Source organism: Caenorhabditis briggsae (genome assembly GCF_000004555.2).
Source record: "Caenorhabditis briggsae complete genome, chrV, whole genome shotgun sequence".
Classification (NCBI taxonomy): Eukaryota; Metazoa; Nematoda; class Chromadorea; order Rhabditida; family Rhabditidae; genus Caenorhabditis; species Caenorhabditis briggsae.
The window spans coordinates 9,983,890-10,011,382 of NC_013488.2; the positions used below are offsets into that span (position 1 = coordinate 9,983,890).

The 27,493-nt window shown below is 38.2% G+C and overlaps 7 protein-coding genes across 7 annotated transcripts; 4 read left to right on the forward strand and 3 right to left on the reverse strand.

Annotated features, from left to right (window-relative positions):
- Positions 1 to 1,543: 1,543 nt before the first annotated feature.
- Positions 1,544 to 2,825, forward strand: CBG23090 (the record flags this gene model as incomplete). Its single annotated transcript, XM_002636383.1, has 4 exons — positions 1,544 to 1,733; positions 1,781 to 2,382; positions 2,433 to 2,611; positions 2,666 to 2,825. The coding sequence occupies 4 exons, from the start codon at positions 1,544 to 1,546 to the stop codon at positions 2,823 to 2,825; spliced, it is 1,131 nt and encodes a 376-aa protein (XP_002636429.1).
- A 2,390-nt stretch (positions 2,826 to 5,215) lies between these two features.
- Positions 5,216 to 7,178, reverse strand: CBG27066 (the record flags this gene model as incomplete). The annotated part of the gene is made up of 5 exons (XM_045237557.1): positions 5,216 to 5,338; positions 5,530 to 5,691; positions 6,284 to 6,346; positions 6,425 to 6,541; positions 7,125 to 7,178. 5 exons carry the CDS (start codon positions 7,176 to 7,178, stop codon positions 5,216 to 5,218), a joined length of 519 nt encoding a protein of 172 aa, XP_045100617.1.
- A 5,068-nt stretch (positions 7,179 to 12,246) lies between these two features.
- CBG23086 lies at positions 12,247 to 14,762 on the forward strand (the record flags this gene model as incomplete). Its single annotated transcript, XM_002636382.2, has 6 exons — positions 12,247 to 12,355; positions 13,105 to 13,600; positions 13,647 to 13,809; positions 13,875 to 14,032; positions 14,375 to 14,533; positions 14,588 to 14,762. 6 exons carry the CDS (start codon positions 12,247 to 12,249, stop codon positions 14,760 to 14,762), a joined length of 1,260 nt encoding a protein of 419 aa, XP_002636428.2.
- Positions 14,763 to 14,946: 184 nt separating this feature from the next.
- On the reverse strand, positions 14,947 to 17,499 carry Cbr-lact-8 (the record flags this gene model as incomplete). The annotated part of the gene is made up of 8 exons (XM_002636381.2): positions 14,947 to 15,327; positions 15,373 to 15,945; positions 15,991 to 16,129; positions 16,186 to 16,340; positions 16,390 to 16,513; positions 16,731 to 16,898; positions 16,944 to 17,322; positions 17,439 to 17,499. 8 exons carry the CDS (start codon positions 17,497 to 17,499, stop codon positions 14,947 to 14,949), a joined length of 1,980 nt encoding a protein of 659 aa, XP_002636427.2.
- Positions 17,500 to 17,670: 171 nt separating this feature from the next.
- Positions 17,671 to 22,041, forward strand: CBG23083 (the record flags this gene model as incomplete). Its single annotated transcript, XM_045237558.1, has 12 exons — positions 17,671 to 17,683; positions 17,731 to 17,954; positions 18,004 to 18,275; positions 18,363 to 18,516; positions 19,635 to 19,979; positions 20,823 to 20,912; positions 20,960 to 21,048; positions 21,093 to 21,233; positions 21,285 to 21,452; positions 21,500 to 21,634; positions 21,682 to 21,763; positions 21,814 to 22,041. 12 exons carry the CDS (start codon positions 17,671 to 17,673, stop codon positions 22,039 to 22,041), a joined length of 1,941 nt encoding a protein of 646 aa, XP_045097835.1.
- CBG23084 lies at positions 20,074 to 20,506 on the reverse strand (the record flags this gene model as incomplete). Its single annotated transcript, XM_002636380.1, has 3 exons — positions 20,074 to 20,182; positions 20,230 to 20,303; positions 20,354 to 20,506. 3 exons carry the CDS (start codon positions 20,504 to 20,506, stop codon positions 20,074 to 20,076), a joined length of 336 nt encoding a protein of 111 aa, XP_002636426.1.
- A 1,127-nt stretch (positions 22,042 to 23,168) lies between the features above and the next one.
- On the forward strand, positions 23,169 to 27,437 carry CBG23082 (the record flags this gene model as incomplete). The annotated part of the gene is made up of 9 exons (XM_002636378.2): positions 23,169 to 23,276; positions 23,471 to 23,664; positions 24,210 to 24,281; positions 26,119 to 26,311; positions 26,355 to 26,476; positions 26,525 to 26,688; positions 26,735 to 27,072; positions 27,118 to 27,246; positions 27,297 to 27,437. The coding sequence occupies 9 exons, from the start codon at positions 23,169 to 23,171 to the stop codon at positions 27,435 to 27,437; spliced, it is 1,461 nt and encodes a 486-aa protein (XP_002636424.2).
- Positions 27,438 to 27,493: the final 56 nt, after the last annotated feature.

Genomic DNA, 27,493 nt, shown 5'->3' on the forward strand with positions numbered 1-27,493 from the left:
TGCATTTGGTCAGAAGACAATGCTCAGTTCGAATTAATGAAATTAATTGGAGAATTGCTTGATTCTGCCCCCCCCCTCTCAAAATCGAATAGAAGCCACATTGAAGAAGTTTTGCATAGAAAGTCATGTAAATCATTGCCATCCTCCTTTTCACTTCCCATTGGATTTCAAATGTCCCATATAATCGAAATATTACTCTTGTCCGAAATCAATGCACGTTGCGGCCGAGAAAACAACGGTGGGCGGAGCTTAGCTCCCACAGAGAGAACCTTACTGTATTTTTGAAATTATTGCATGCGCCTTTAATACAGTACCTCAACATTTATCGAATTTTCTCAAATTTCTCTCATTTTTTCGCTTGTTTCTGTCTAATTTTGTGTAATTCTTATAAATCTTTAATTTATTTTTCTTATAAAATAGAGAAAAACAGCCAAATAGGGCCCAAAATAAAAAACGTCCGAGGTACGGTATTTAAAGGCGCATGCATCAATTTGTTTTTTCGCTGTGCGACCGACGATGCGATTTTGAGTAAATTTTCGGCCGCAACGTGCATTGATTTCGGACGAGAGTAATATCACTTTTATTCAATTTTTATTTTCGAAAAGACTTAGTTTAGAAATTTAGATATTTTCAGTCATTTTTCAGTTTGGATGCCTCTGTTATCTATCTATACGGCTTGAACCAGCTCTGTAATATCTGAATTTGGCGGTCAACAATGTTTTTTTCACACATCTTCCATTTTTCCATTGCTTTTCTTCATGGGGTATTTTTGTTTTCTTACAACCCTGCCATCAGTTCTCGTCTGACAAAAAACCCGCCGCATCTTTCTTCTCACCTTCTTTTCCGCGGACTCCTCGCCTTCGCAATCGGTCCGATCAACGAGATATTGTAAAGAGGCATAGAGACCACGACGAGAAAAGATAGGGAGGGCGTTTTGAGCTCTGGCCAATACGTAGAACTTGGCAAGAAAGATGCTCCCGTTGAGAAAAAGAGGGAGTTTATGGGAGGAGACTTCTCCCGCGAATGTCTGCGTCCTACTGTTAAACCATCATCTCTAGATAGTTGTGTAGTCAGTGAATGCAATACGCAGAATCGTCTTTCATGGCACAGTATAAAAGCCCCGGTTCCGAGTCACAGAGCTCAGCCATCTCAACATTTTCTCTTCTCTCACAACTACTACATGCTATAACTTTTTTTCTCCTTTTGCTCTCAAAATATATTTCTCTCCTCTACCATTCTTACTAATAACATCAAACTTGAACACTTTTTATAGAACTTTTCGTTAAAAACAATAGAAAACTAAGAATCACCTTCCAATGATCGAGAGAGTGAGTCATAGGAAACGTTAGTCAGACCATGTTTGATTTCTTTTATTTAGCCTCCGCCTACAAGATTTTTCAATATATATATACATCTACTCTAGGTTACTTTTCATAAAGACTATTCATTTTATGTTTCTCTTTATTTTTCATCCGATTAATTTCCAGATTTTCCCAGGTTAAATAACACATTCCATTTTCAGGTACATTAAAAACTAATCAGAATGTGTGACGACGAGGTTGCCGCTCTTGTTGTGGACAATGGATCCGGAATGTGCAAAGCCGGATTCGCAGGAGACGACGCTCCACGCGCCGTGTTCCCATCCATCGTCGGAAGACCACGTCATCAAGGAGTCATGGTCGGTATGGGACAGAAGGACTCGTACGTCGGAGACGAGGCCCAATCCAAGAGAGGTAACTATTTTGAAGCGAAGACTTTATTTTCATTTGTTCTCTTCCAGGTATCCTCACCTTGAAGTACCCAATTGAGCACGGAATCGTCACCAACTGGGATGATATGGAGAAGATCTGGCACCACACCTTCTACAACGAGCTTCGTGTTGCCCCAGAAGAGCACCCAGTCCTCCTCACCGAAGCCCCACTTAACCCAAAGGCTAACCGTGAAAAGATGACCCAAATCATGTTCGAGACCTTCAACACCCCAGCCATGTACGTCGCCATCCAAGCCGTCCTCTCCCTTTACGCTTCCGGACGTACCACCGGAGTCGTCCTCGACTCTGGAGATGGTGTCACCCACACTGTCCCAATCTACGAAGGATACGCTCTCCCACACGCCATCCTCCGTCTTGATTTGGCCGGACGTGATCTTACTGACTACCTCATGAAGATCCTCACCGAGCGCGGTTACTCTTTCACCACCACCGCTGAGCGTGAAATTGTTCGTGACATCAAGGAGAAGCTCTGCTATGTCGCCCTCGACTTCGAGCAAGAAATGGCCACCGCTGCTTCTTCCTCTTCCCTTGAGAAGTCCTATGAGCTTCCTGACGGACAGGTCATCACCGTCGGAAACGAACGCTTCCGTTGCCCAGAGGCTCTCTTCCAGGTAAGCTGTTTCTACGTTCTAAACATCAGACAACCTTAACTTTCTTACAGCCATCCTTCTTGGGTATGGAGTCCGCCGGAATCCACGAGACTTCTTACAACTCGATCATGAAGTGCGACATTGATATCCGTAAGGACTTGTACGCCAACACCGTTCTCTCTGGAGGAACCACCATGTACCCAGGAATCGCTGACCGCATGCAAAAGGAAATCACCGCTCTTGCCCCATCGTAAGTTTTCTATAGCTGCTGTTCGAACTTTACTTAACGGATTCTTTTTTTCAGAACCATGAAGATTAAGATCATCGCCCCACCAGAGCGCAAGTACTCCGTCTGGATCGGAGGATCTATCCTCGCCTCCCTCTCCACCTTCCAACAGATGTGGATCTCCAAGCAAGAGTACGACGAGTCCGGCCCATCCATCGTCCACCGCAAGTGCTTCTAAGCGCAGAATACCACCAACTTGCTTATTCAAGTTCAATTCCATCACCACCACAAGCTTTCGTGTCTTGCTTGTACAATATTTTGTTCAGCAAGAAACCACCTTGTCTACTTCCCAAAAAATTGAAAAACCACCCATTTCTGTCTTCATCGCCTTTTTTTCTCATTTGCGGGTGTGAATAAAAATTTTAAAATTGAACTTCATCGTTTTCATTCTTTTTCTGAAGTTGAACATACTTCATAAGAACGTGTGAAACACTTACGATCCTCAAGACTCATCAAGTAGCAAGAGAGATATTTGAGTGGGCGCGGTGCGATTTCCGAGAATCGCAACGTTCGTCAAGATACTGCTCGACTCGTAGAGAGCACACATTTTGATGCTTCTTCTCTTCATCTTATTCCCACAGCGAAGAAAAATCATCTGTTTACACAACATGCAGCGGAGGTGGGGGCGAACTGATAGGAAGAAAACACAAATCTTTTTTGAAAAACGAGGAGAGGAGGGAGCGTAGGCGACTTTTAACTGAAAGCATAAGAATTGATTGTCCACGAAGTTTGTAAAGCATTCCGGGAACACCTAAAAACTTGAGTCATGATTATTTCTCCGGAAAGCGTGTCTGCAATTTCAGACGTTTTGTGTGTCGAGATTGTTTTCCGCAGAAATGGTGGGGTTTCTGCTTCAAATTTTAGCATTTATGAAACATTTATTGTTGTCATTTATACAAGTTTAAAAGGAGACTCCATCCATAGTCGTCACCAAAAAGTTTTGGCCGGAGTCCTCCTTCAAAGATTGGAAATTCCTGAAGAAATTATGAAAGAAAGGATAGTTTTCAACTGCTCTAAATATTTCAAAGTTGGTAAATATTTCTTTCTGAAGAAATTGCCGACAAAAGTGTTGTGTGCTTCTGCACTTATCAAAACTAGAGGTCATCGCCGCGAAGCATGACCGCATGCGATAGTGCTTATCCCACGAGCAAGCAACCATTCTCGATATGACCACCGTCTTCTCTTTGTTTTGCATGTTTCTTTCGGACCGCCCGGACTTTTTGAGATCGCCCTCATCTGGTCTTTCTTCCATCATTTCTCTCTGTGTGTATCAGCACGAGAGGATAAAAATCTCGTTGCGCAATGGCATATCTGTGATGTTGTAACATTTGGGGAGGGCATCGTGGAAACAATGTGGAGGAAGAGATGGTAAAGAGAGGAGCACTAAAAGATCTCGGAGAGAGCATCTCCCTGTGTGTGCTCATTGTTACACAGTGCACGAAACACATTACTGAAAGATCTTCGGACGGTGGAAAAACGATGATGGGCAGATGAAGCCCACCCAACCCGTCAACTTTGAGCTCAATTATCTTGATTCCCTTGATAGATATAAACATGTTGTCAAGCTCTTAGTTTGATAAGGTTGTTCTGGGTAAATCACGATTGAACATGGTAGTTATGTTCACATGAATGTTTCAGGTTTTCAGATGTTTGTATTTTCTCTTATAGATGACTTTTACGACAGAAGAAAACTACAAGATGGAGAACCCAAATAAGTAGAGGATCACACATTCACAATTGAACAATTCTGTTTACTGTGTAAATGATTATTTATTTCAGACTTTTTTCAGATTCTGTCATTTTAATAGTGCTGTCCAATGACTCTTTTTTTGGAGAAAATTTGATTATTTCCCATGAATAAAATGCGAAGGATGCTTATAATGAAGAGATAACGAAGTGAGAAGCTTAAATTGAGACACCCAAGAAAAGAAGATTCTCTTTCTTTCTTTGAACTTCATCGTCATTTTCTTTCTTTTTTTTTTGAACTGACTTTAAATCTTATCCATTGATTTTTGTTCACATTTTCTCTTTTTTTATATTTTCTCCTTCTTCTGGAAACAATTTTCAGAGCTCTTTATTTTTGTACTTTGCTAAATCACGGTGAATTTTCTAAAGTAAATGCGCTCTAACGCGAATACTGTAGTTACGCGCTCTGAGTATCGACGCGCATGCTGAAAAATGAATTACTGAGTCGCTAAATACACAGCGAAATTGCGACCAAAAAGGAAAAGAGCGCGAAAAAATTCATTTTGAAAAACGTTCCGGAAAATTCACCGTGTAAATTAAAAATAAAACTGACACGTAACCATACATCTATTGTCTATTCAATAAAACGTGGGCGCGCCGCAGGTTGCAAAGTGACACGCCCCTTTATGAAACGCGTGAGAAGAGGGAAAAGGGAACGCGTTCCAAAAAGGGGTGTCACTTTGCAACCTGCGGCGTGCCCACGTTTTATTGAATAGACAATAAGGAGGAAGAGGACATTAGGGGGTTTGGAAAAAAAAGAAGAAAAACCAAGACGATGAAAATTCATTCTTCGATTCCATCAACTCTGGGCCTCTGGCAATGTCAGCCATCCAATGCCTTCTTCAACTTCGCCACCTCCTTTTCCAAGAATTTCACCTTTTCCTCTTGCTTCTGATTCTTTTGCTCTTCCAAAAATTCTTGCAGGTCGAGTTGTCCGAGCAGCCCCTGAAAAAGCCAAATTTCGAAGAATGATTTTAAAGGGGTTTGTGAGTATTTCATAAGTTTTAGTACTTTCAAATGAGATATTGTTGAAGTAATATTTTTGGGGATTTTTGATATTATTTTCAAACTTATCGAATCTATATAATTACTGATTTCAAACTTTGAAGTTGCGATCTCGTGGTTAGAGTATTTACTTTTTCGAACTCCAACAGCAAAGCTTCAGTTGGCACAGATCCTGTTGGAGCAACTTCCTTTGCGAATGAGACCCGCTTTTTGATCATTGGGCAGTCTCGATGGCCCAATGGATGCTCGAAGAGGGCGTAGCAGTTCTTGCAGTCGCAATCTTGGTGGTCAAGCTGAAAATCAATTTTTTTCCGAGCATATTTTCAAAATGGTTGAGAATCTTAAAACTTCTGGATTTCAGAAACATAAAACTTTAGACTCGCTTTCTGAGAATCCAAAATTTACCGTACTTCTTACCACCACTTTCTCAACCTCATCTCGTCTCTCATCCTGAAAAAATGAGAAATCTGATAAAGATTTTTTTCGGTTTAAGTTATATTTTTCTTCACATTTGAAGATGGGAAATATCAATCAACTTTAAAGAAAACTCACGAGGGTTTCTCCGATGCATGGACGCCCTCGTTTGGGCAACCCACTTTCTTCACCTTTCCCTGTTCCTTTTCTTTCCCAATTCTTTCTCAATAAACCGATCGTTCTTTTTGTAGAACTCCCCATCGCAGGCTTTGTGAACATATGTCACCTGAAAAATTTACATTTTTGAAAAGGAACTGCTGAAAATGTGGAGTTTGCATGAATCTAAAATATCAAGAACCACAGTTTAAAATCTCTCAAATTCGAACTTCACGAACCAAATTCTTCTGCAGATTCTTATTTTTAGACGAATTTTGCACAGATCAAGAAAAGATTCAGAGACTGTCCTATTACCTTGCGTGACAGCTCGAAGATTGGATTGAGAAGTGCAATTTCAGGAGAATCTGGGCCTCCATCCTGAAAATCAGAACGCTTTTTATATTTCTATACTTATTTTTCCTATTCTAAACTAATTTTTTATAGTTGAGTACTAACCTTTTTGCCTGGTCCATCAATTTTATCCATACTGATTGTGGACCCAATCCACTTGCTTACAGCGGCCCATCCTTCTCCCTCGCCAGAATCTTCAACGATTGCACTTCCAATGCCCCTCTGAAAAGTTTAAATATAATGTTAAAATCTCGACATGGCAGAATTCAAGATACTCATATTCGAAAAATTGTGAAAGCCCAGAAACACCAAAAGAAAACGAGAAACCAATATTGGAAAAAAACAGATTTTCAGAATATCATATTTCAGGCTTCAGTTCTAAGAATCACTTTTCTACTCAATTCTCATCTTTACCTCAACTCGTTCTTCTCTTCCAGCTTGGTTAACCATTTCCCCCATTTTTCTTCTTCTCTCCATCCACATTTCTCTGGGGCTTTCTTCTGGCGTTGCCTTTCATTCTGAAATTATGAAAAACCTAGAACAATTATTTTTGTTTCGACAATCGAATAAGAAATCAATTTCTGTCAAATTTTTCAGACTCTGAGTATTTGATAGATCATGGAAAATCGAACCTTCTCCGCCGTCGTCCTCTTTCTCCATCCTGTAGACAACTCTTCATACGCCTTCGCCGATTCAGATTGCGGCCAATCAAGACCCGCTTATTCCTTCAATTGCTCCAGCTTCTTACTTTTTCAAATTTCTAAAAAATGACAAAATTAAAACCGCTTCAAAATTTACCACAAACCGATTGGACGAAACCGTCACGTTTCTGTTGTTTAGTAACAGGTGCCGACTCCATTTTGAGAATTACTGAAAACAGTTTGCTAGAACGAAATTCAAGACAAATTGATCACAAAGTAAATGTTCCCGACACACCAGTTCGTAGAAAAGTTGACTAGGATAACTACTCGATTGGAAAATAGTAATTAAAATGGACACACAATGTCAGACGTTCTTAATAGACAAAGATACACATTTCAATATGTGGATGAATAGAACATGTTCGGAAGCCAGGAAAGATCACGTAATTAATGATAGTTAAAATATTCAACTGGTGAGAATAAGAAGTGAAAACAATTCGAAACTCTTATTGGTTGCTGAAAATTGAAAAAAAAGAACCGAGAAAAATTGTTTCCAGAAGTTTCAGTAAACGGACACTTGATCTATTCTTCTGGAATAAAAAATATGTTATAAATAAAATAAAAAGTGAGAAAAGTTGGGAGTGAGGAGCAAGAAGAACATATTGAAATAATGAAGAAAATGGGAGAAATGGAAAAAAAAGTCCGCCGGCCCAAACGGACTTCCGATGTTCCGAAAATGGTCCCAACATTTCGAGACATGATTCCAACCAAATACGTAGTCGGAAAATCGGATATCTGATTTTTCAACGGGATTTTTTCAAACTATGAATGTTTGAGATTTTCAGATGATTGTCTTTTCTCTTGTATGTGACTTTTACGTCAGAAGAAAACTTTGTTTCAGACGTTTTTTTCAGTTTTTGTCAACTTAATAGTGCTCACCATGAACTATTTTTTTTGCAGAAACATTTGATGAGTCAACGACGACATGTTGCAGAAGAGTCCAATTCTAATCGTTCTCATTCCCTCCCCCCGCTGTGCCCCTTTTCCTTTTTTCTATCAATTTGTATGCAAAAACCCAGCGACAAAACGAGTTTTGAGCACCCAACGGAAGGGGGCATCTCGGTCGTTAATTTTCCATGAATAAACTGCAAGGAATGCTTATAATGAGGTGATGATGAAGTGAGAAGACTGGGAAACCCAAGAAAAGAAGAGTCCCTTTCTTTCTTCCAGCTTCATCGTCATATTCGTTTTTTTGAAAATTCACACAGACTGCCCATTTGTTTTCTCACCATGTCCTTTGTCTCGATTCAGGATCCTCGATGATTCTCTTTCAGAATTCTTTCATCTAGTTTTCTTTTTCTTCTTTTGAGTCAACAATCCTTCTTCTCCATAAAGAAAGTTTTCCTCATTTTGTTCCTCTGGAATACTCTCATCTTCTCACGACGCTTAACCATATGTGACGCTGCTGTCGAGATAGGCTTTTTGGGGATTGCTTGATTCCGGAAAGCAGAGATTCTAATTGATTTTGGAGCTTGGATGCAATTCAATTTCTATCCATTATTTCAATAAATTGCTCTATTTGCAAGAAGTGGTCCTGGAAGCTTTTACTCTGCTTTTGATATTCCTTGTCCAGACTATGATATTCAGGACACATCTCATTTTCTGATGCAATTTTTCAAATTTACCCAGCTCCCTAAACAAATCTCTATCATTTGATATCATACCTGAAACATGTAACTTTCAAACGATAAGAAAACATCTAGCATTATTCATGTTTCTTCTAAACATGTATTTTGTACTTTCTCAGTCATGTCTACTGTTATCAATTGATCATCCTACTAGTGTTTCACTCGACATCTTCCACGTGTTGAACAACTATATCATCACCAATTTTCTTCCTCTTCATCACCTCTCTCTATGTCTCATCTTTAACCCACTACTGTATACAATAACTGTCAGATCAAATCGTTTCCGCTGTCCAGTTGATGTGCCGCGATGTCTGTTGACACTTGTCGAGATTTAAAATTTCGAATATTCCGAATAAGGAAGCGGATGTATCAGGCTGACTCTGGTAGGGTGACTCTTATCAGTTGAAAAACTGTAAATTTTTAGAGCTGTCTGGCACATGAGTTCATTGAGTCACTGATCATTAAGCATTTAAAAAAAAGTCATACATGTAAAAATATTTATTTCGAAAAAAAAAACACATCCTGGGATAAGTGATACCAAAACAATTTTCAAGATAACTGACATGGAATGACTCCCAAGTGTTACCCTGAAAAAAATCTCATTATGACCATTGAATTCAGCACATTTGATTTACTATAGAAACATATCAATACCCCGGGGGAAATCATGCTCACACAAGTTATGCCAAAAAATATCGATTTTTGGCACTTGGCTTCTTTGAATTCGTTGCCCTCGGCGGCCGGTATGGTGAGGGGCATACTTGTTTTTGTGATTTTTACTTGCGTATGGTTTGCCTAAATTTTTGAAATAGAATCCTGCAACATACAAAGTCAATTTTTCAAATGCCGTACCATTTCTTAAAATCATCATCTTGAAAAAAACAAAATTTTGACATGTGACAGGGCACATCTATAGTTAAACTTGATAGAAACTGCCAAACTTATTCTTTAACATAATCAAAAGAACATAATCTTATCAACGGCTTGAACAGAATTTGTATTTAGGCCCTAGAATCAAAAATATTTACGATTTTCCGAGCCTGACCCCTATTTTTGGTGAAGTGTGACATGTGACAGGGCACATCTATAGTTAATCTTGATGGAAATAGCCAGGCTCTTGTTTAAACATGATTAAAATGACAAAATCTTATCAACGGCTTGAACAGAACTTTAAATTAGGCCCTAAAAATATAAATATTCACTGATGATGGGACACTTTTTGTTTTGGATCATAACTTGAGAACGAAGAAAAATATCGAAAAACTGTTAACGCCATTCGATTTAAAATTAAAAAATACTATTAGACAAATGTTATTGGCTTGTTTCACATCGTGAAAATAGGTGAAATGGAAAAAGGTCGATTTCGGCTGTCCGAAGCTGGAAGGATATCTTTCGAAAATCGTTCATTTAACCTACTTTTACCACAGGGACCAAGTTGATTTCACTTTTTCTATGTTATTGTTTCATTTTAAATCGAATGGAGTTACCAGTTTTTTGATATTTTTTTTCGTTCTCAAGTTATGATCAAAAACAAAAGGTGTCCCGTCATCAGTGAATATTTTTATTTTTAGGGGCTAATTTAAAATTCTGTTCAAGCCGTTGATAAGATTACGTTTTTCTGATTATGTTTAGAAAAAAGTTTAGCTGTTTCCGTCAAGTACAACTATAGATGTGCCCTGTCACAATTCCAAAACTACCAAAAATAGGGGTCAGGCTCGGAAAATCGTAAATATTTTTGATTCTAGGGCCTAAATACAAATTCTGTTCAAGCCGTTGATAAGATTATGTTAAAAAATAAGTTTGGCAGTTTCTATCAAGTTTAACTATAGATGTGCCCTGTCACATGTCAAAATTTTGCTTTTTTCAAGATGATGATTTTAAGAAATGGTACGGCATTTGAAAAATTGACTTTGTATGTCGCAGGATTCTATTTCAAACATTTTAGGCAAACCATACGCAAGTAAAAATCACAAAAACAAGTATGCCCCTCACCATACCGGCCGCCGAGGACAACGAATTCAAAGAAGCCAAGTGCCAAAAATCGATATTTTTTTGCATAAATTGTGTGAGCATGATTTCCCCCGGGGTATTGATATTTTTCTATAGTAAATCAAATGTGCTGAATTCAATGGTTATAATGAGAAAAAAAAGTTAACCTAGGATTTTTGAGATATTGAAAAATTTTTTGATTTTTTCAAAAAATCAATAAACCAATCATTAGGAAAAAAATTTAAAAATTTATTCTCAAATGTTCAATCAATTGTCTATCTAATGTTTTTTAAATTTCAACAAACGGACATAAACTGACAAAGTTACGATTTTTTTTTGAAAATTTTGGTACTTTTTGGACCATATCTCCCAAAAGAAATTTTTTACCAACTATTCCGTTTAGAATCTAAAATAAATTTTTACGCTCTATCCAACCATATAGGTCTCGATTTTTTTCGAGGGTAACACTTGGGAGTCATTCCATGTGAGCGGCAATAATGATAAAAGAGATTAAAGAAGTTTACAAAAAAATTATCTGAAAAGATTAGTGAGCAAAAATGAAAATGAGCAAATGAATCTCATTTGCCGCGGTGGGGGTGGATGCTAGATCAGGATTAAATGATGATCTACTGAATCCTTTATTAGAAATGCCATGGAATGAAATGTCGTGGGATTCATCTTTTTTCTTTTGAAATATCACTTGAAAATATAATACGGCTGAACATATGATCGAATTGTTTTGTTAGAAAATCGATTGTAATTTGCCCTCCTTTATTGGGTTTCTCTGATTTAAAAGATCACAAGTTCGTAAAACATGTATCGATATCTTCATTTGATTGAGAAGAAAAAGGAGCCATCAATCAAAAATTAATGTTTTATTTAAAGACATTTAGAAGTAGAAGAAGAGATATAGAGAAAGAAGTGATAAGAAAAATGAGAACGGGGAAGCCGTTCGGATTTGATTTACTGTTGATGAGATAATAAAGATCAGAAGAATCAGAAGAATTATTCTCTCTGGGGAATGATAAGGAAAAAAAAGAGATAGATGAAAGATTCTGACTAGAGGTCGGCTATTAATCAAAGTTATCAAGTGTCTGTTGCCACGCAAAACAGAAAAGAAATTGAGAAAAGAGTCAATTGGTCCTCCTTTTCGTCAAAATAGGAAGTGTCCAGCTGAGACCTTGAAAACGAGGAGAATTTCTATTTTTCAATGTATACCTGTTTCCTAATATATCTTTTTTAATCTCTGATTTTTCGGCCCTGAACCGTCTCGATTCAATTCAAAACATGTGTGCGGGGAGTGAGTAAAGTAGAGTGGACAGAGAGTGAAAGTGGGCGGAGTTTTGCCCACTTGGCAACCGGCCAATCATTTTTTTTCTGTTCATTTTCCTCTGGCCTCCTCCGATTTCAATTCGCTCCGCCCTCTCTCCCCCAGAATTAAGTTAGCACACTTCATCTCCGTTTTTCCCGCCCTGTGTCATCATCTCCAGCCATTGTCGAAACATCTATATCGATAATAGGAAAGCCAGACACGTACACGTTTTCATACACACTGATTGATTGATTCAAAACTATCATCCATATTTTTTGTGTTACTGTTATACTCCGAATGCGCCAAAAGTTTGACGGACGACCTTTGGAAATCAGAAATGCCGTTTCAACATACTTCGAATATTGCCTCCTGGACACTCCCGATTCGGCGTGTCCACTACTTCAGGGTGAGGATCTGAAACCGTTTGATCACTCACACTCATCACTAATCTCTTGCTCTTTACCAAACTCACATGCTTCATATCTAGGTTATAAGGTCGCCAACATCTTCTTCCTCTCATGTTATCCTGAATCTTTATCAGTATTATCCATGAAATCTTTAGAGCAGATACATTTTTGTCTGTGGAAATTACCGTAAACACTCTAATAACGCTCCCAACCGGCCGACTTTGAGCCCATATATCTTTATACCTGTAGAAGATATCAAAAAGCGGTCAACTGACAAAATGTTAATTATATAATCGAACATATTTTGTTAGTTCGTCACTTTTCAAAATATCTCACAGGAACCGAGATAAATTGGCTCAAAGTTGAAAGTTGAGGATGACTTCTCTATAAAAGTGTTTACGGTAATTCTTGATTTAATTTTACCGACGATTCTTGTAGGATTTTCAAAATTCTTCAACCTAAAGAGCATGACTCACATTTTGTTAGTTAGCAGCTTTAAAAACTTTTCACAGGAGCTGAGGTGATGAAGGTCAAAGTTCCGTTATAGGAATCGGGAGTTATTAGAAGACATCCAGCACATTCCTCCTAACACATCTGAAAAAAAACTTGCACTTTCTTAAAGTCCTCATGACTCAGCACATTGCTCTTTTCGTCATAAGCATTCTAACAAAATAATACAAACTACACGAATGTTGCACACTCATTACGGCCTTAATATCCTTCCATCTTCTTATTTATTTTTTTGCAGAATTCGTGATTGCGCCATTTGCACTTGAGGAATGCCGTCGCGGGGGGACGTCTTCTGAGCCAGGTCGCATGCGTCCATTTTCGGGCGCAGTGACCGCGTCGGCGTCGACGTCGTCCACGACGGCGGTGGCGACGACGGTGACTTCGGAGCAGAGAGAGTCACCTTGTTGTTCAGCTCGACCTCTTGCAATCGGAGTGGTCGCTGTCTCGATGAGCTTTGCACTTATATATTTTCTAATGATTGTTCCTTTGACAACGACAATCATACCTACAACTCCTTCTCCAATGATACCGGGTGCTGTATCGTCATCTCATCCCACAGAATCTACCATACTCAATTCTACATTATTTGTCTCTACAACTGAACATATTTCTGCAACTACTGAAGATCCTCTTTATACGAATATCAATGATAAATATCATCGCTATCAAATTCCACTGAATCATATCCCTTTACTGTACGAAGTAAAACTAAAACTATTCCTTCCATGGAAACCGTAAGTCTCATTTCCCCCTTTTTCTTTCAAATTAACAAAAATTCAGAAGTGTCAACTACGATTCGGACAATTTCGTCGTCGAAGGTCATGTACGAGTTCATTTTACATCTGGTGGTGGATCTCGTGTTCTTCTTCATTCGGATTCTGAACAACACATCGGGGAATGTATGGTTCGAGACGAGTTTGGAAGAGAGATCTTCGTTAAACATGTTAGTAGTCAGTTGGCTGAAATTGCGTGACTTCCACCCACACTCTAAAATAAAATGAATTTCAGGTTGGTCGAGGGTTTCCTCAAGTACTTGACCTACATCTGGCTGCTGATATGATACATGGAATGAACTATACACTAGATATTGCCTTTCGAAGGCACATGGAGCAAGATGGTGCACTTGGACTATTCACAGTACCCTACACATATGGGAATGAGACACGGTAGGAAAATAATGAAACTTGATTGCTCTCAAAACAATTTGTCCAGAAAACATTATTATTTTTCTAGGTTCACATGACTCCCGTAAAAACAAAAAGTTCAGTTACCAATTCGATACATCTCAAATCTGACATTAGACACCAGAACACAATTTTCAAACTTCTAAGACCTAGATCAAGTTTTCATGTACTACTTCTTTTTCATCATTTAGCATTCCACCTTCTCTCTCATCGTTTTTCTGACTTGGAATTATTCATTTCTTCTTCAGAAGTGTGCATGTCTCCCATTTGCACAAACATCAACAATGATCAAAAAAACCAAGTATCATCAAAAAACAGTTACAGGCACATGGTGGCTACTCATCTACAAAATTCGGAAGCTCGAAAAGTGTTCCCTTGTATTGACATTCCTGAAGTGAAGGCTCAATTCGACACTGTGATAATTCATCCGACTGGAACAACGGCAATTGCAAATATGATTGATAACTCAACTGTAGTAGACGGGTTAGATAAATTTTTGGATCTGAAGGGAAGTATGAGAGAACCCCGAAATTTCAGAGGTTGGACAACGACAACATTCAAACGAACACCTCCAATGTCTACTTATTTATTCGCATTTTCAGTTTCTGATTTTCCGTATCTTGAAAGAATTTCTTCAAGAGGCATCAAGGTAAATAATTCAAAAGTATACAGTATTCAAAACTTTTCTATTTTAGTCTCGAGTGTTCTGTGATCCTTCGAAAATTGATTTTGCTGAACTTATAGCTGATAGCGTCATACCGCTTCTTGAATTCTATGAAGACTACTTTGACATACTGTATCCTTTGGAAAAACTTGGTGAGTGCAATATCACTACTTTATTATATACAAGATCTATAAATACATAGAAAACAACAAAAAATAAACAAAAGTACTCGTCATCTCGTAAACCGTCCGTCTGCAATACTCTTACATAATTTTTCCATCCATCCCGTCTGCTCATTCTGTTCCTTTCCTCTAATATTCGTTAGAATTGCAACTTGTACATTCTGCCACGTGTAACCAATTGCTTCTGTTCCTGCTAGGGACCCAATATGATACAGACTTCCATCGTTTCCTAACTGAACTCCTCTTCCATAGTTCCATCGAACAGCCGATGGTGTGATAATCCATCGGAACCTTCGTAGCTTGTGTTCTTCTAAATGGTGGAATACCTTTGTAACGTCTTCTGCTTTCATTGCCCAACCAGCAGCCGAATTCAGACGACGTGTGCTCCAAGAAGTGTAGGCATTTGCGTTATCATGGGAATAATATGTGACCTAAATAAGAATCGTGTTGTCAACTGTCAGTATCTGTCTTTATACCTCTTCAAATGGGTCGCCTTCTTTACCAATGGTTGCATTAACTCCCAAAGGGTTTAGAACTTTTTCTAACGCATATTCCTCGTAACTTCTTCCTGACACTTTCTCGATTATTCTTCCTAATAAAATGTATCCAATATTTGAATACATGTGTCTTCCACCGGGGAATAGAATAGGGAACTCTTTCTGAACCACTCTCATCAAAAATTCCGTCTGATTCTGTTCCATCCTATCAAACTCGAACTTGCTTGTATGCGGCCAAGCACCAGAAGAATGCTCCAGAAGATGTATAATCCTCACATGCAGTAGGAATGGGTGACACGGTGAGCAGACGTCCGACAGTACTCCAGCTGGTCCAAATACAGGAGTGAGCAAGTCAATATGTTTGTAATCAGCAAGAAGTTCTCCAATTGTCATTGCTGTTATCAGTTTGCTCACAGAAGCGATTCGATAGCGGTGAGTTGTTTTGACTGGGATACTCTGTAGAATATCAGCAAATCCATAAGACGCAGAATATTCCATTTTGTTATCACGAAGGATGTGAATAGAAATTGACGGTATGTCATAGCTTCGCATCTGAAACTCGAGATTTTGAAAAAGAACTCAAAAACTTAAACACACTCGGTGCTCAATAACAGAGTTCAGTGCTTCCCAGTTGTGATTCATCTTACTCAAATCTCTTGGAATCGTTCTATTACCCCATGTAAACTCATCACCATGCCACAGAATCCAACGGGGGAATGGTCTTTTCTGGCCTAATCTGTAAAATGTCCGAGTCTCTTCTCACCTCGAACTCTTTTTCTTTGCTCACCTCACCTTGGAAGGCTGGCAAATTGAACTGGTTCTAGGTCAGTTCTCTGCATATCCGTCAGCATTTCATGAACTTCTGTTCCATACTGGATACGGTACTTTTTTCCAAACCCCTTTCTCCAAATAATGATTGCTCTACTGATGTTATCATTTCGATATGTCTACAAAAGTAGTCTTCAGTTTAGTTTGATTCTTGTCTCTAGTTCGAACCTGAAAGCAGTCTGCATAGTATCCACGTGTCATCTGCAATCGATCTTTCTCAATAATCTCTCTTATCGGGCCCGAATCCACAATAAAATGCCAGACGAAATCGGGTGAATGATGCCAAACGGCGCTGGAAAAAAAACAACACCGCGGTGGATATTGGATTATGAAATGAAAAAGTTTTGCCGGTGTCCAATCTATGTCCATCACGAGGTATTTGAATTGACGATAATAAAGGTTGACAGGTATATAGTTGACCAGTCAATAAAAAAACTGTTGACTCGAAATATTTTTAAAGAAGGCAACATTTTCGAAACCTAGGGACAATAAAATATCTTTAGGATTACCTGTAAGTATCATTATTGGCTCCAACACAAATGAAGTTCACTTTAATTCGACGATCCGTCATTTCTGACATCTTATGCTCCATTTCGGTCATATTGGCGTCTATCAGAACTTCGCTTCTTCCAATCCCAAACATAGTATTCAGTGTATAGAATGTTACATTCAAATGTCTATAAAAATCGTAGTGCAAGTTCTGGAGCAATAGAAGAATTTACCTGTAGGAACAGATAGAGTGAATGAGAACCCCATTCATCTCCGCCACATTTTCAATAGCTTTATTTAACGCGGATCGTGTTAAGTGCATCCTTCCATCACCCTGATTACTCGGAATCGCTGCAAACTCTGGATACACAGTAGAAGTCTTGGTTGGGAATAGATGGGTTCTTATCATTCCTCGAGTCTCCCATAGATCTCCAAGAGTCAAAAGTGTGACATTGGGTTGGACGGTACTGTCAGCGGCGGGGATTAGAAAAAATAAGAGGAAGAATAACAATGGTGATATGAAAAGCATCTTCACCATGGCATTTGTGAGTGTGGGTATGACGAGATGGCGGCGAAGGAAACACTGTGCGGGTCGTGATATTATCGTTCCGCCTCATCTTTTTTATGCAAGACGGAGAATGAGATGTAGATGAAGAGAGATGTCGACGAAGGAATGAAAGATGAAGGAAATTGAAGATGGTGGGGAAGTAAAAATAATAGGGAGAAGCAAACCGATGGATGTTTTTTCTGCATCCATCTAAACATCCCGATGGATACTATTTTTCTCATTCTCGACACATCCATTAGTTCTCTCTTTGATTTATACCCAAAAGTTATCTAATCTCCATAATTTGAGCGGACGGTGTGACCTTTTTTGAACCCGTTTTCCCTTTTTTGGCCTCGTAATTTTCACTTTTTCTTACAGATGTCGTAATTGTACCGGCTTTGAATGTTATAGCTATGGAAAATTGGGGTGAGAATATAAATAATCTACATAGCGGCTCTACCAGTACTTTTCAGGTTTGATAACAATCCGACAGCGTGACGGGCTTTACAAAGATGGGTTATTTCCAATCATCCAGAAGCACAACCTTCAAGAAATCATTGCTCATGAAGTGTCTCATCAATGGTTCGGAAATTTAGTAACCATGAAATGGTGGAGCGATCTTTGGCTGAATGAAGGATTTGCTACACTTATCAGTCTCAAAGGTGTTGATTTTTTGGAAAACACCACTTGGCGATATGTGAGTTTTAGATATTTTGGTTTCAGAATCAACAAATATCGGTATTTAGGACGACAGAGCAGAGTTACAATGTTTTGCTCTGAGATCTGATCAGATTAATGGTATGATTCCAGTCAGTGGTGGAGAGTATTCGAATCCTGGAAGATACACCGAAGTTACTTCACACTTGAACCACATCATCTACAAAAAATCCTCGATCATCATCAGAATGATTGAACGGATTATAGAAGAAGATACTTTCAAGAAAGGACTTCGCAGATTTCTGAACAGTTTTCTGTATAAAAATGCTGATCACGAGGACTTGTTCAATGTACTTGTCTAGTGAGTTTTCTAATGTTTCGCCGGTGACCTTCTAGAAGTTTCTAGAGAAAACTGGATTTTCAAAAACTAAGAAATTTCTCCTTTCAGTGTTCACGATTCATCAGCAGGTGGTCACCTCAGTGGTCAGAACTTTTCTCTTTCTGATGTAATGGACACATGGATCCGACAACCACACTTTCCATTGGTTCACGTGAATCGCAAAGAAGGCAGTATCGTAACACTCAGACAGGAGAAGTACGAAGTAGGTAACAAGATAACTTTTTTATAAGGGGTACTGAAGTATTTCAAAAGGGCACCAAATTTTTAATTTTGAGCCAATTTGTCTTGGTTCCTGTTAAAGATATAAAACCGTTGTCAACTGACAAACTGTTCATTATGATATCAGAAGTTTTTTTATCCGTGGCATATTTTTGATGTCTTGCATAAGAATTAAGATAATTGAGCCGAAACTTAACAGTGTGGGCGGCTAACACATTTCACGGTACATATTTTTACATGGATCAATATAGAATCTAAAAATATCGGTAGTTTCAGTAAAGAAAACGTTTCCGAAATCCAGTCATAAAAAGCATACATGTGGATGGCCGGGCCGGCCCGTTTGCCTCAAAACCCTCGGCCCGGCCCGGCCCGGCCCTCTCGGCCCGCCTAGTACAACTTTTCGAAAATTTTACTTTTCAAATGTGCCAAAATAGTTTCAATAGCACAAATATTAATCCAAATGCATACAACCATCCGAAAAAGTCAATTTAGTTGAATTTTTAGCAAAAAAATCAAACTTGATTAAGCCAAGGGTGAAGTTTTTTTCTAATTACGACCTCAAAACTGTTTTTTTCAACAGAATCAGCCTCTAGTGTGGATTTTCATTTATTAAGAAGAAGAGTCATCTTGAAAAATGACGATTTGCTCTAAAATTTCGAAATTTTCAAAAAGCGGGCCGGCCATGCCCTAATTTTTCCGGCCCGGCCCGGCCCGGCCCGCTTTCAAAAAAATCTCGGCCCGGCCATCTTTTCCACAAGTATGATAAAAAGTTTAGCGACCTCACAATTATAAATTGCATCGCCCTTTCCTCCGTATATGTCCAGATATTAGAGGGGAGGATTCTAATTTTTGAGGTTAAATATTTTTCGAGTACTTTTTATTATTTTTTGCTTTACCAAACAAACAAGAACTCGATAAGGTTCGGATGAATCCAACAAAAAAATCCGTAGTAATTTTATTGAACCTAATGTTCTTCGAATCAAGCTTTCAATAAGCAAACTAATTAACGAAACTCCCAATACTCTCTATATGGATCCATATGAAAATATCGCAACTTTTTAGGGATTACTGTACCTCCTCGAGCATTAACTGCTTTTTCAGCACGTTCCATATCTAGCCAAAGTAAATGATCAAGTATGGAAGATTCCGATATTCTACGACGATCCCGTATCCGCAAAACACAAAGTGTTCTGGTTAACTGATAAGCAGCCACACGTTTTTGATATGGCTGGACAGTACGTCGTGGATCCGCATCAGCTGACATATATGCGTATACGATATGACATTGAGATGTATTCGGATATCACTATGGCACTGCTTCACGATTATCGTGTGATTCCAACCAACTCCAGAAGTCGATTAATTGATGATACATTTTCAATGGCAGAGCATGATCAAATGAGTTACAAGGTTGCCTTCAATGTCACGATGTACATGAGTAAAGAGGTGAGTTTTTAATACATCTTTTATCAAGTTTAGAATGTTATCACTCGGTTTAAGATGATATCAGAGATCTTAATGTTTTCAATCATTATAACAATTAAGCTGGTGTCGGCGCTCCTCTTGATCTTTCCATGAAACGCTTGTATGCGGTCAACTGATCAGAATTGTGATACGTTTTGTGATAAGGAAGAATTGGGACTGGGACACTGAAACGGAATTATCGATCTTTAGACTAACTGATAAAATTACGTACCCGTCCTGATCTATGAATGTATTTTCTTGTCTTGTTACGATTGGTCGGCCTCCAAATGTTCCGATGAATAAGTCCTGAGTCGTTCAAAGTAATAAGATAAAGTACAACCTAACTTATAACTCACTGATTTCATTCCAACATCAGCATCTGAAACTCTTGCGTCTTCATTAGGAGTTCTGGCCAATGGAATACCATCTGCTTCGTTGAAATAACGGCTAAGAACTGACGTTGCCGATGTTCCAGCCAGTAGAATTGACAATAAGAGCAGCGTATTCATTTTTTGAATCTGATTATTTAAAAGGTGTTATATAGGAATAGAGGTGAAAATGTAAGCATACACACCTAGTAAAGTAAGAAAAGTATTGAAAAAGGCAAAACAAACAGGGTACACCCAAAAAGGCAAAGACGATGAAAAATGAAGATATTAGATGTGATATTGAAGAGAAGAAGAGTGAAAATGAAGAAGAAAAAATACCATCGGACACTTTTTGTTTCCCTTATATCATCTCTTTAGAACCAAAGCACAGACGCGTAGATCAGAAAGTTGATTGATGTGATCGATGATATCATATCTTAACGGATTGACCTTTCAGACCGAGTACCGCCCGCTACAGACGTTCAGTGCTTATATGGACTATTTCCTCCCGAGAATGTATGGTCTTGAATTCTGGTCAGAATACCAAGTAAGGAAACGAAGACGTTCTTGAGTTTAGCATAATTATTATTAAAGGAATATTTGTCACTCATTATTGGAAAACTATTCGACCAGTTTAACGCTCAAGGACTAGATGCGGACATGGACATACAACATGATTTGTTGTAAGTAACGACTGTTTGAGCTCTTTAAAAACGTATTTTTTAAGCTCCGCTCGAGATATCGTTGTATTAAGAGCATGTATAATCGATTACGAACCATGCATTCAAATGGCTACAGAGAGATTCCAAGAGGTTCGGAGAAATTGTTCTGGAAAATTTCAGTTGTTGAGTGGTTCGGATTGTAACAAGTATGTATCTCCTTCTCGATCTGACCATAGTAAATGTATTTATAATTTTAGAATTCCATACTACCTCCGCCCTTGGGTTTATTCTGCTGCGATCAAGCACGGAACAGAGGATGATTTTGATTTTCTGTTCGAAAAATGGAACATGGAACATTATATGATGGAAAGAGATAGTATTTTCAATGGTCTCTGTAGCACCCGCTTCAGGGAAAAAAGTGATTTGTGAGTGGTGAGATTGGGACACTGGAAACGTTTCAGTTCATTTTCAGAGCTTGGAAAAGACTAATGAAGAACCGCGCAAGAGAAAATATCTTATTGAGATGTGTTGCTTGTTCCAAAACTATGTTCAATGATACTTTACTCTTGGATATGTTTGAAGAGCAGCCTGAATATATGAAAGAACTGTAAGGAAGAAATAACAGGAAATCAAAGAAACCATTGTTTTTTTCAGTGTTGAAACAGCTGCTAACGATCTAAGCGCTGTTATGATACTAATCTACCGAAATATGCAATTCGAGAAAGATGTCAAAAGGGTAAGTTTTCACATAGAAACAATGATAGAACTAAACCGATATTTGTTCAGATGGATAATGTATTAAAACCATATAAAGATTTGATAAGATTCCTTGCTAAATACCGATCCCAGGCACTTGGTAGAATAGTTTGGCGCCAAGACGTAGCTCCATATTTTGCTGGAAACGCTTCAGAAGCAATTCAAATAATAAAAATATACACTCATTTGACTGAAAACCCCAATTATCGTGATCCAATCCATTTCTCCATAGTGATCTTCCCCAGTGAATTCATATGATCTTGTACCATGTACAAACCACAGAATCTCTTTCAAACTTCATTCTCAATTCATTATTTATCTTTGTCATTTTGAACTTTTTGTCATTTACGATCTCCTGTTATCTGCTTAATCCATTACGTGTCTGTGGTTTTCTTTTTCCTTGTCTTCGAAATAAGTTGTACATAAATAAAGATGCATTCACATACTTTTAGAGAGGTCAAAAGATGACGAGAAGTATGGCAAAAAGAAAAAGAGCAAAAGGATAATTTGGGTCCTTTCCCGTGCTTCCACTTGTGCCAGCCAGGTCTTGTCAATGGGTCCCCCCCATTTTCTGCCGTCATTCGTTTCCTACTTCTTCTTTTTTATTTTCTTCATGTTCTGTTCCAGGTGGATGGGTCGAGAAGTGGGTCGCGTCTGGAAATACTTGTTTTTCTTTTTCAGATGTTTTCTTTTTTCACTTCTTTCTTCTTCATCCGGGTCGATTTGCAACTTCCGATCTGTAACTTCTCGAATGCCGGAAATTTCAAATCAAAGTTACAAGCGAGAAGGCTGTTTACTTTTATTCAGAAAGCAACGATAAGTCTTGATTAGCGAGATTTGCATTTATAAGTCAAAGTACATTTTTGCTCTCTGAGAAGTTAGTTTATCTTCCATATTTCGTAAAACTACAGCTACCAAATAAGGCATGCTATGGAATCTATTAATTTGACTAATCTGGATTTTTTTTTGGTTTTCAAGCTACCATAAAAAGTTATGACCTAAAACATGGGTGGACGTAAGAACCTGCAACACACTGTATACGGTGAAATCTGTAATCAAAAAATCTGTAAGTAAAAATTGGCTGAAAATTAAAAGTTAGGGGCCCTTCTATTATTACAGGTTTTACGGTATTAGCGTTTTCCAGACATTAAAAGTACTCTGATTGCACTTCTGATCTGTTTTCCACCAAAATATTTTCCATTGAGTGGTTAATGATTTTTCATTACACTTTCCACTTTTTCCATCCTCGATATTTCTTCATCCCAACCACATAGCATCATCCAGAATTCGAAATTCGTCGACTGGTCTTCTTCTTCTTCTTCCCCCACTTTTTCAACTCTTCGTCTCTTAAATAGTCAATGTTCCAAAAGTGGCGTTTGGAAACCATGACGCCGGAAGAAGCGACTAAAATTGGAAAGGGACCTTCCCGCACAGCTCTTTCTTTTTTGACTGCAGTCAAACTGGAGACGAATTCCGAAAGGAGGAAAAGCAAGGTTAGTTGGTTGGAGGATTTGTGAACAATTGACAAATAATACTTTGAATAGAAGGAGTATGGATTTATTTTCTAGGATTCTAGGTACGGATTATCATTTTCTAACTCCTGCTCGAGAGATGTGATAAGAGCTCTCACTAAGTTTTTAAAAAATGCTTCTCAAAAACACGTTCTAATAACTTCATCTAATTCCAGGACATCCGCGTCGATGATCCGTTATCCAAACTGGAGCTTCTGCGGATCGACACCTCTGGCACATCGTGCTCCTCTTCGAAGGAGAATTCTCTGTTTCTCACACCATCTGACATCTGTCGGGACCAGTCCAAATCTCCGTTGAATTCGTTGAGCAGGAAGAAATTGAGTGCACCACGACTCGAAAAAACGAAAAGGTACGTCCATTTCACATTCGATTTTTTTTCTTTCTGGCTAATTCACATATACTCGTCGTCTTATGAATACAAATTTGCGTTGTATTGTTGTACGTCAGTCGATTGGCTTTCTCAGAATTTCTTATTGAGAAGAAGATAGCTACTCGGATTATCCGGACAACTACTTGGACTCGTGCTCAGGTTTTTTATTGACTGTCTCACCTGAGGTTAGCATGTCTCAATTGTTAGATAAGCTGATTTTTATAAACTGTCTATTCATTTTTTTTTCGAATGGCACATTCTATTCATTCAATTGGGATACAACTCAATCTTACAACTTTTGAATATCAATAGAGTCCTACTGGAAAAAATTATACTTTCATGTCTATCTAATAACATCTCAAATGTATTCCTACAAATGATATTTCCTGATTACAGCTCCATCCATCTTTCACCTTTTCGTGTTGATAAATTATTTAAAGCCAAAGCTATCTTCTTTTTCATCACTTGCACGTTTCGTCGGACCTATTTTCTGCTTTTCATGTTATTTCAGTTCTTTTTTTCAGCGACGACATGGTTTTTGCTGAGATCGAAGCACTGACAGTGATGGAAAACAACTTGTTTTGTTCTCTGAAAAAGTACGTTTTTATTTTCTTTTTTAATTTCTGTAAATCTGGAGTATTGGCTGAAACTGTCACTTTAAGAAATAAGTCTTTACGAGACCCGGAAAGCTCACATCATAGCACACGAGGGTCCCGTAAATAAAAGCGTCATTTCCTGGACAAGAGTCTTGCGAAAGAAGAAGAAGTAGAGAATAAACGGGAAGAGAGTGGTGTCTCTTTGTGTCAGTATCCATGGTGGCTCCACACAATTTTGGTCCCCCATTTAGCGTATTTTCTGGGAGAGACATGACTGGACAAAACGCAGTGGAAAAGTTTTGCAACGAAAGCGCAAAGTTCAGAAAAATGGGAATGAAATGATGGTTAAGGGAACACGAATTGAGGTTAGGAACTGTAATAAACAAATTAGCATATTTGAAAAATCAGGGGCCATGGTCGAGAATTTCAGAGCCAGGCCCGTCCCGGTTCGGTTGGCTTGGGTGACGTATTTCAAATGTGTCTATTTCAAATTCGGTAATCCGGGAATTCAAAATTTTTGAAAATCGAAAATCTAGAAATTCGAGAATTTGAATTTTCAGAAGTTCGAAAATTCAATAATTTAAGAAATTCGAGATATTAGATATTCAGAAGTGTACGTATTCAAGTATAATTCAGAATTTTAAACTTCAGTGAACCAGAATTAAAATTTTTGGAATTTTAGAAAATTTGGAAATTTATTACTCCAGTGCCACCTGATTTTTTTTTCACTTTTGGGTCCTGTTGAAATTTTTAAAACGCCCAATTGAATGCACCTAGATAATGAAAGTGATCTTCAATTTTTCAGAACCATAGGTTTTTGAAGATACATGATAATTTCCAACAACTGTAAAACCTGCAATAGAAGCGCCCCACATTGTCAAGTTTGAGCTCATTCTTCTTGGTTCCAATTCTAGGTATCAAAAATGTGTCAAATGACAGAACACTTCTGATATTATGATAAACGATTTATCACTTGACCACTTTTTCATATCTTTGTCAGGAACATAGATAAATGGCTCAAAGTTAAAAGTTAGGGGCTCTTCTATTACAGGTTTTACGGTAATAGAAAACATCTCCAAGTAGTCCGAATTGACATGTTTTTCCTTTGCAATCGTATTCCCCTAAATTCCATTTCATACCAGCGTCTCAAATGCCTCCTAATTTTCTACAAGAAATTTGATAATTATAAAAATTTCCCAGGCAATACATATCACTCGTAAAACTGCTGTCAATTTCTCGTCTCTCCATTTTCCCGTTTTATTTTTTCTTCTTCTTTTTCTTCTTCTGCATACATCTTGTTCCCATGGCGATGCATGCTCTGCGAATCTCTGAAATCTCTCGCTCGCCTTGTCTCCCCCGCCTTATCAATACCTTACTTTTACGAACAAGTAGTGAGTGGATTTGTTTCCCGTTTTCTGACTATACTACAATTTCCTCTCGTGATTTTGTGGCCCAGCCATTTTTTACTAGAAACCGAACTAGAAACCACTCATGAGATCCAATTAGTTGTTGTTTGAAGATGTTTGGATTAATTAAAATATTAGTCGATTCTAGACTGTTATAGAAGAATCTATACATCACAAGAGAATTCATCTTTGTTATTTTTCTGTCTGTATTTTCGTATATAAAAATTGAGAACACTAATTGTACCAGAACATGTAATTCCAGCCTCCTCTTCACTTCTCAAATATATTCACCAAACCCTATTATTCACTCTCTTTTTTTTCTCATGATTTGGTTTTTGAGTTCTAGAAAGAAAAAGCTCAAGATTTGCTTTCACCACATCGAGTCAATTATTGAACTGACAACTTTCTTTTTTAATTTTTGATGTTTCCAGCTCTTCAAAACGCCGTTGTGACGCTATGGACAAGTACGATAGAATTTCGAAACTGGGAGAAGGCTCCTATGGAGTTGTCTACAAGTGCAAGAATAAGGATACAGGACAGATAGTAGCAATTAAGAAGTTCGTAGAGACGGAGGATGATCCGCATATTAAAAAGATTGCGTTGAGGGAAATTCGAATGTTGAAAGTAAGGTTATTTTTGAAATCCACCTATAATCTAATTGTTTCAGCAACTGAAACATCAAAACCTGGTTGGCCTGATCGAAGTTTTCAAAAGAAACCGGAAGCTTCATCTCGTTTTTGAATTGTGTGATCGGACAGTTCTTCACGAGTTGGAAAAGAATCCCACCGGGTTAGTCTAATCTAGGCTTAGCCATTTTCAGTATCTGTGAGATTTCAGAGTTGGCGATGACCTCATTAAGAAAATAATCTATCAGCTGTTAGACGCCTTGAGGTTCTGTCACAGTAACAAATGCATACATCGAGATGTAAAGCCAGAGAACATTTTTCTAACACGAAACGATCAAGTCAAACTTGGAGATTTTGGATTTGCCAGAATAATCAGTAAGTCATGTATATGAATCAAATCTTAAATCATACTTTCCTTCAGATACCACTGAAATGTACACTGACTACGTGGCAACTCGATGGTACCGTAGTCCAGAGCTTCTTGTTGGAGATGTGCAGTATGGACCGCCCGTAGACATCTGGGCTGTTGGATGTGTCTATGCAGAATTGATGACTGGAGAAGCATTGTGGCCAGGAAGAAGTGATATCGATCAGTTGTACCATATTCGTAAAACTTTGGGAGAATTCCTACCCAGACACATTTCCATTTTTCGAACCAATCAGTTCTTCTTCGGTCTCTCGATTCCTGAACCAGAGCATCTGGAACCCCTTCCTTCAAAACTTCCAAATGCTAGCAGTGGGCAGCTAGACTTTCTCTATGTATGGTTTTAAAAGATAAAATAAATAAAAACGTTTTATTTTCAGAAGTGCTTCGAAATGTCTCCAGAGCGACGTTGGTCTTGCAGTGAGCTCATGCAGCATGCGATTTTCCAAAACTGGACTCTCAGATTACGTCTCGATGACAGTACTCCAACAAATCTCACTTCCAAGAGGGTATGTATTATTTTTTGTTTTATAAATATTTAGTTATCTTTCATTTTCAGAGTCCCAATTATCTTCCTCTTCTGAATGGAAACACCAATAATTTGGTCTCAAAGAACTTCAGCCTACACACCAGCCATGGAAGCAATCTCAATAACAATGGAAATGGATTGAATCGGAACTATCTGCCAACCATATCCTAATTTTTGCAGTTCATTCAACAATCGTTTCAAAATAAATTGATCTCAAATTTGATGGG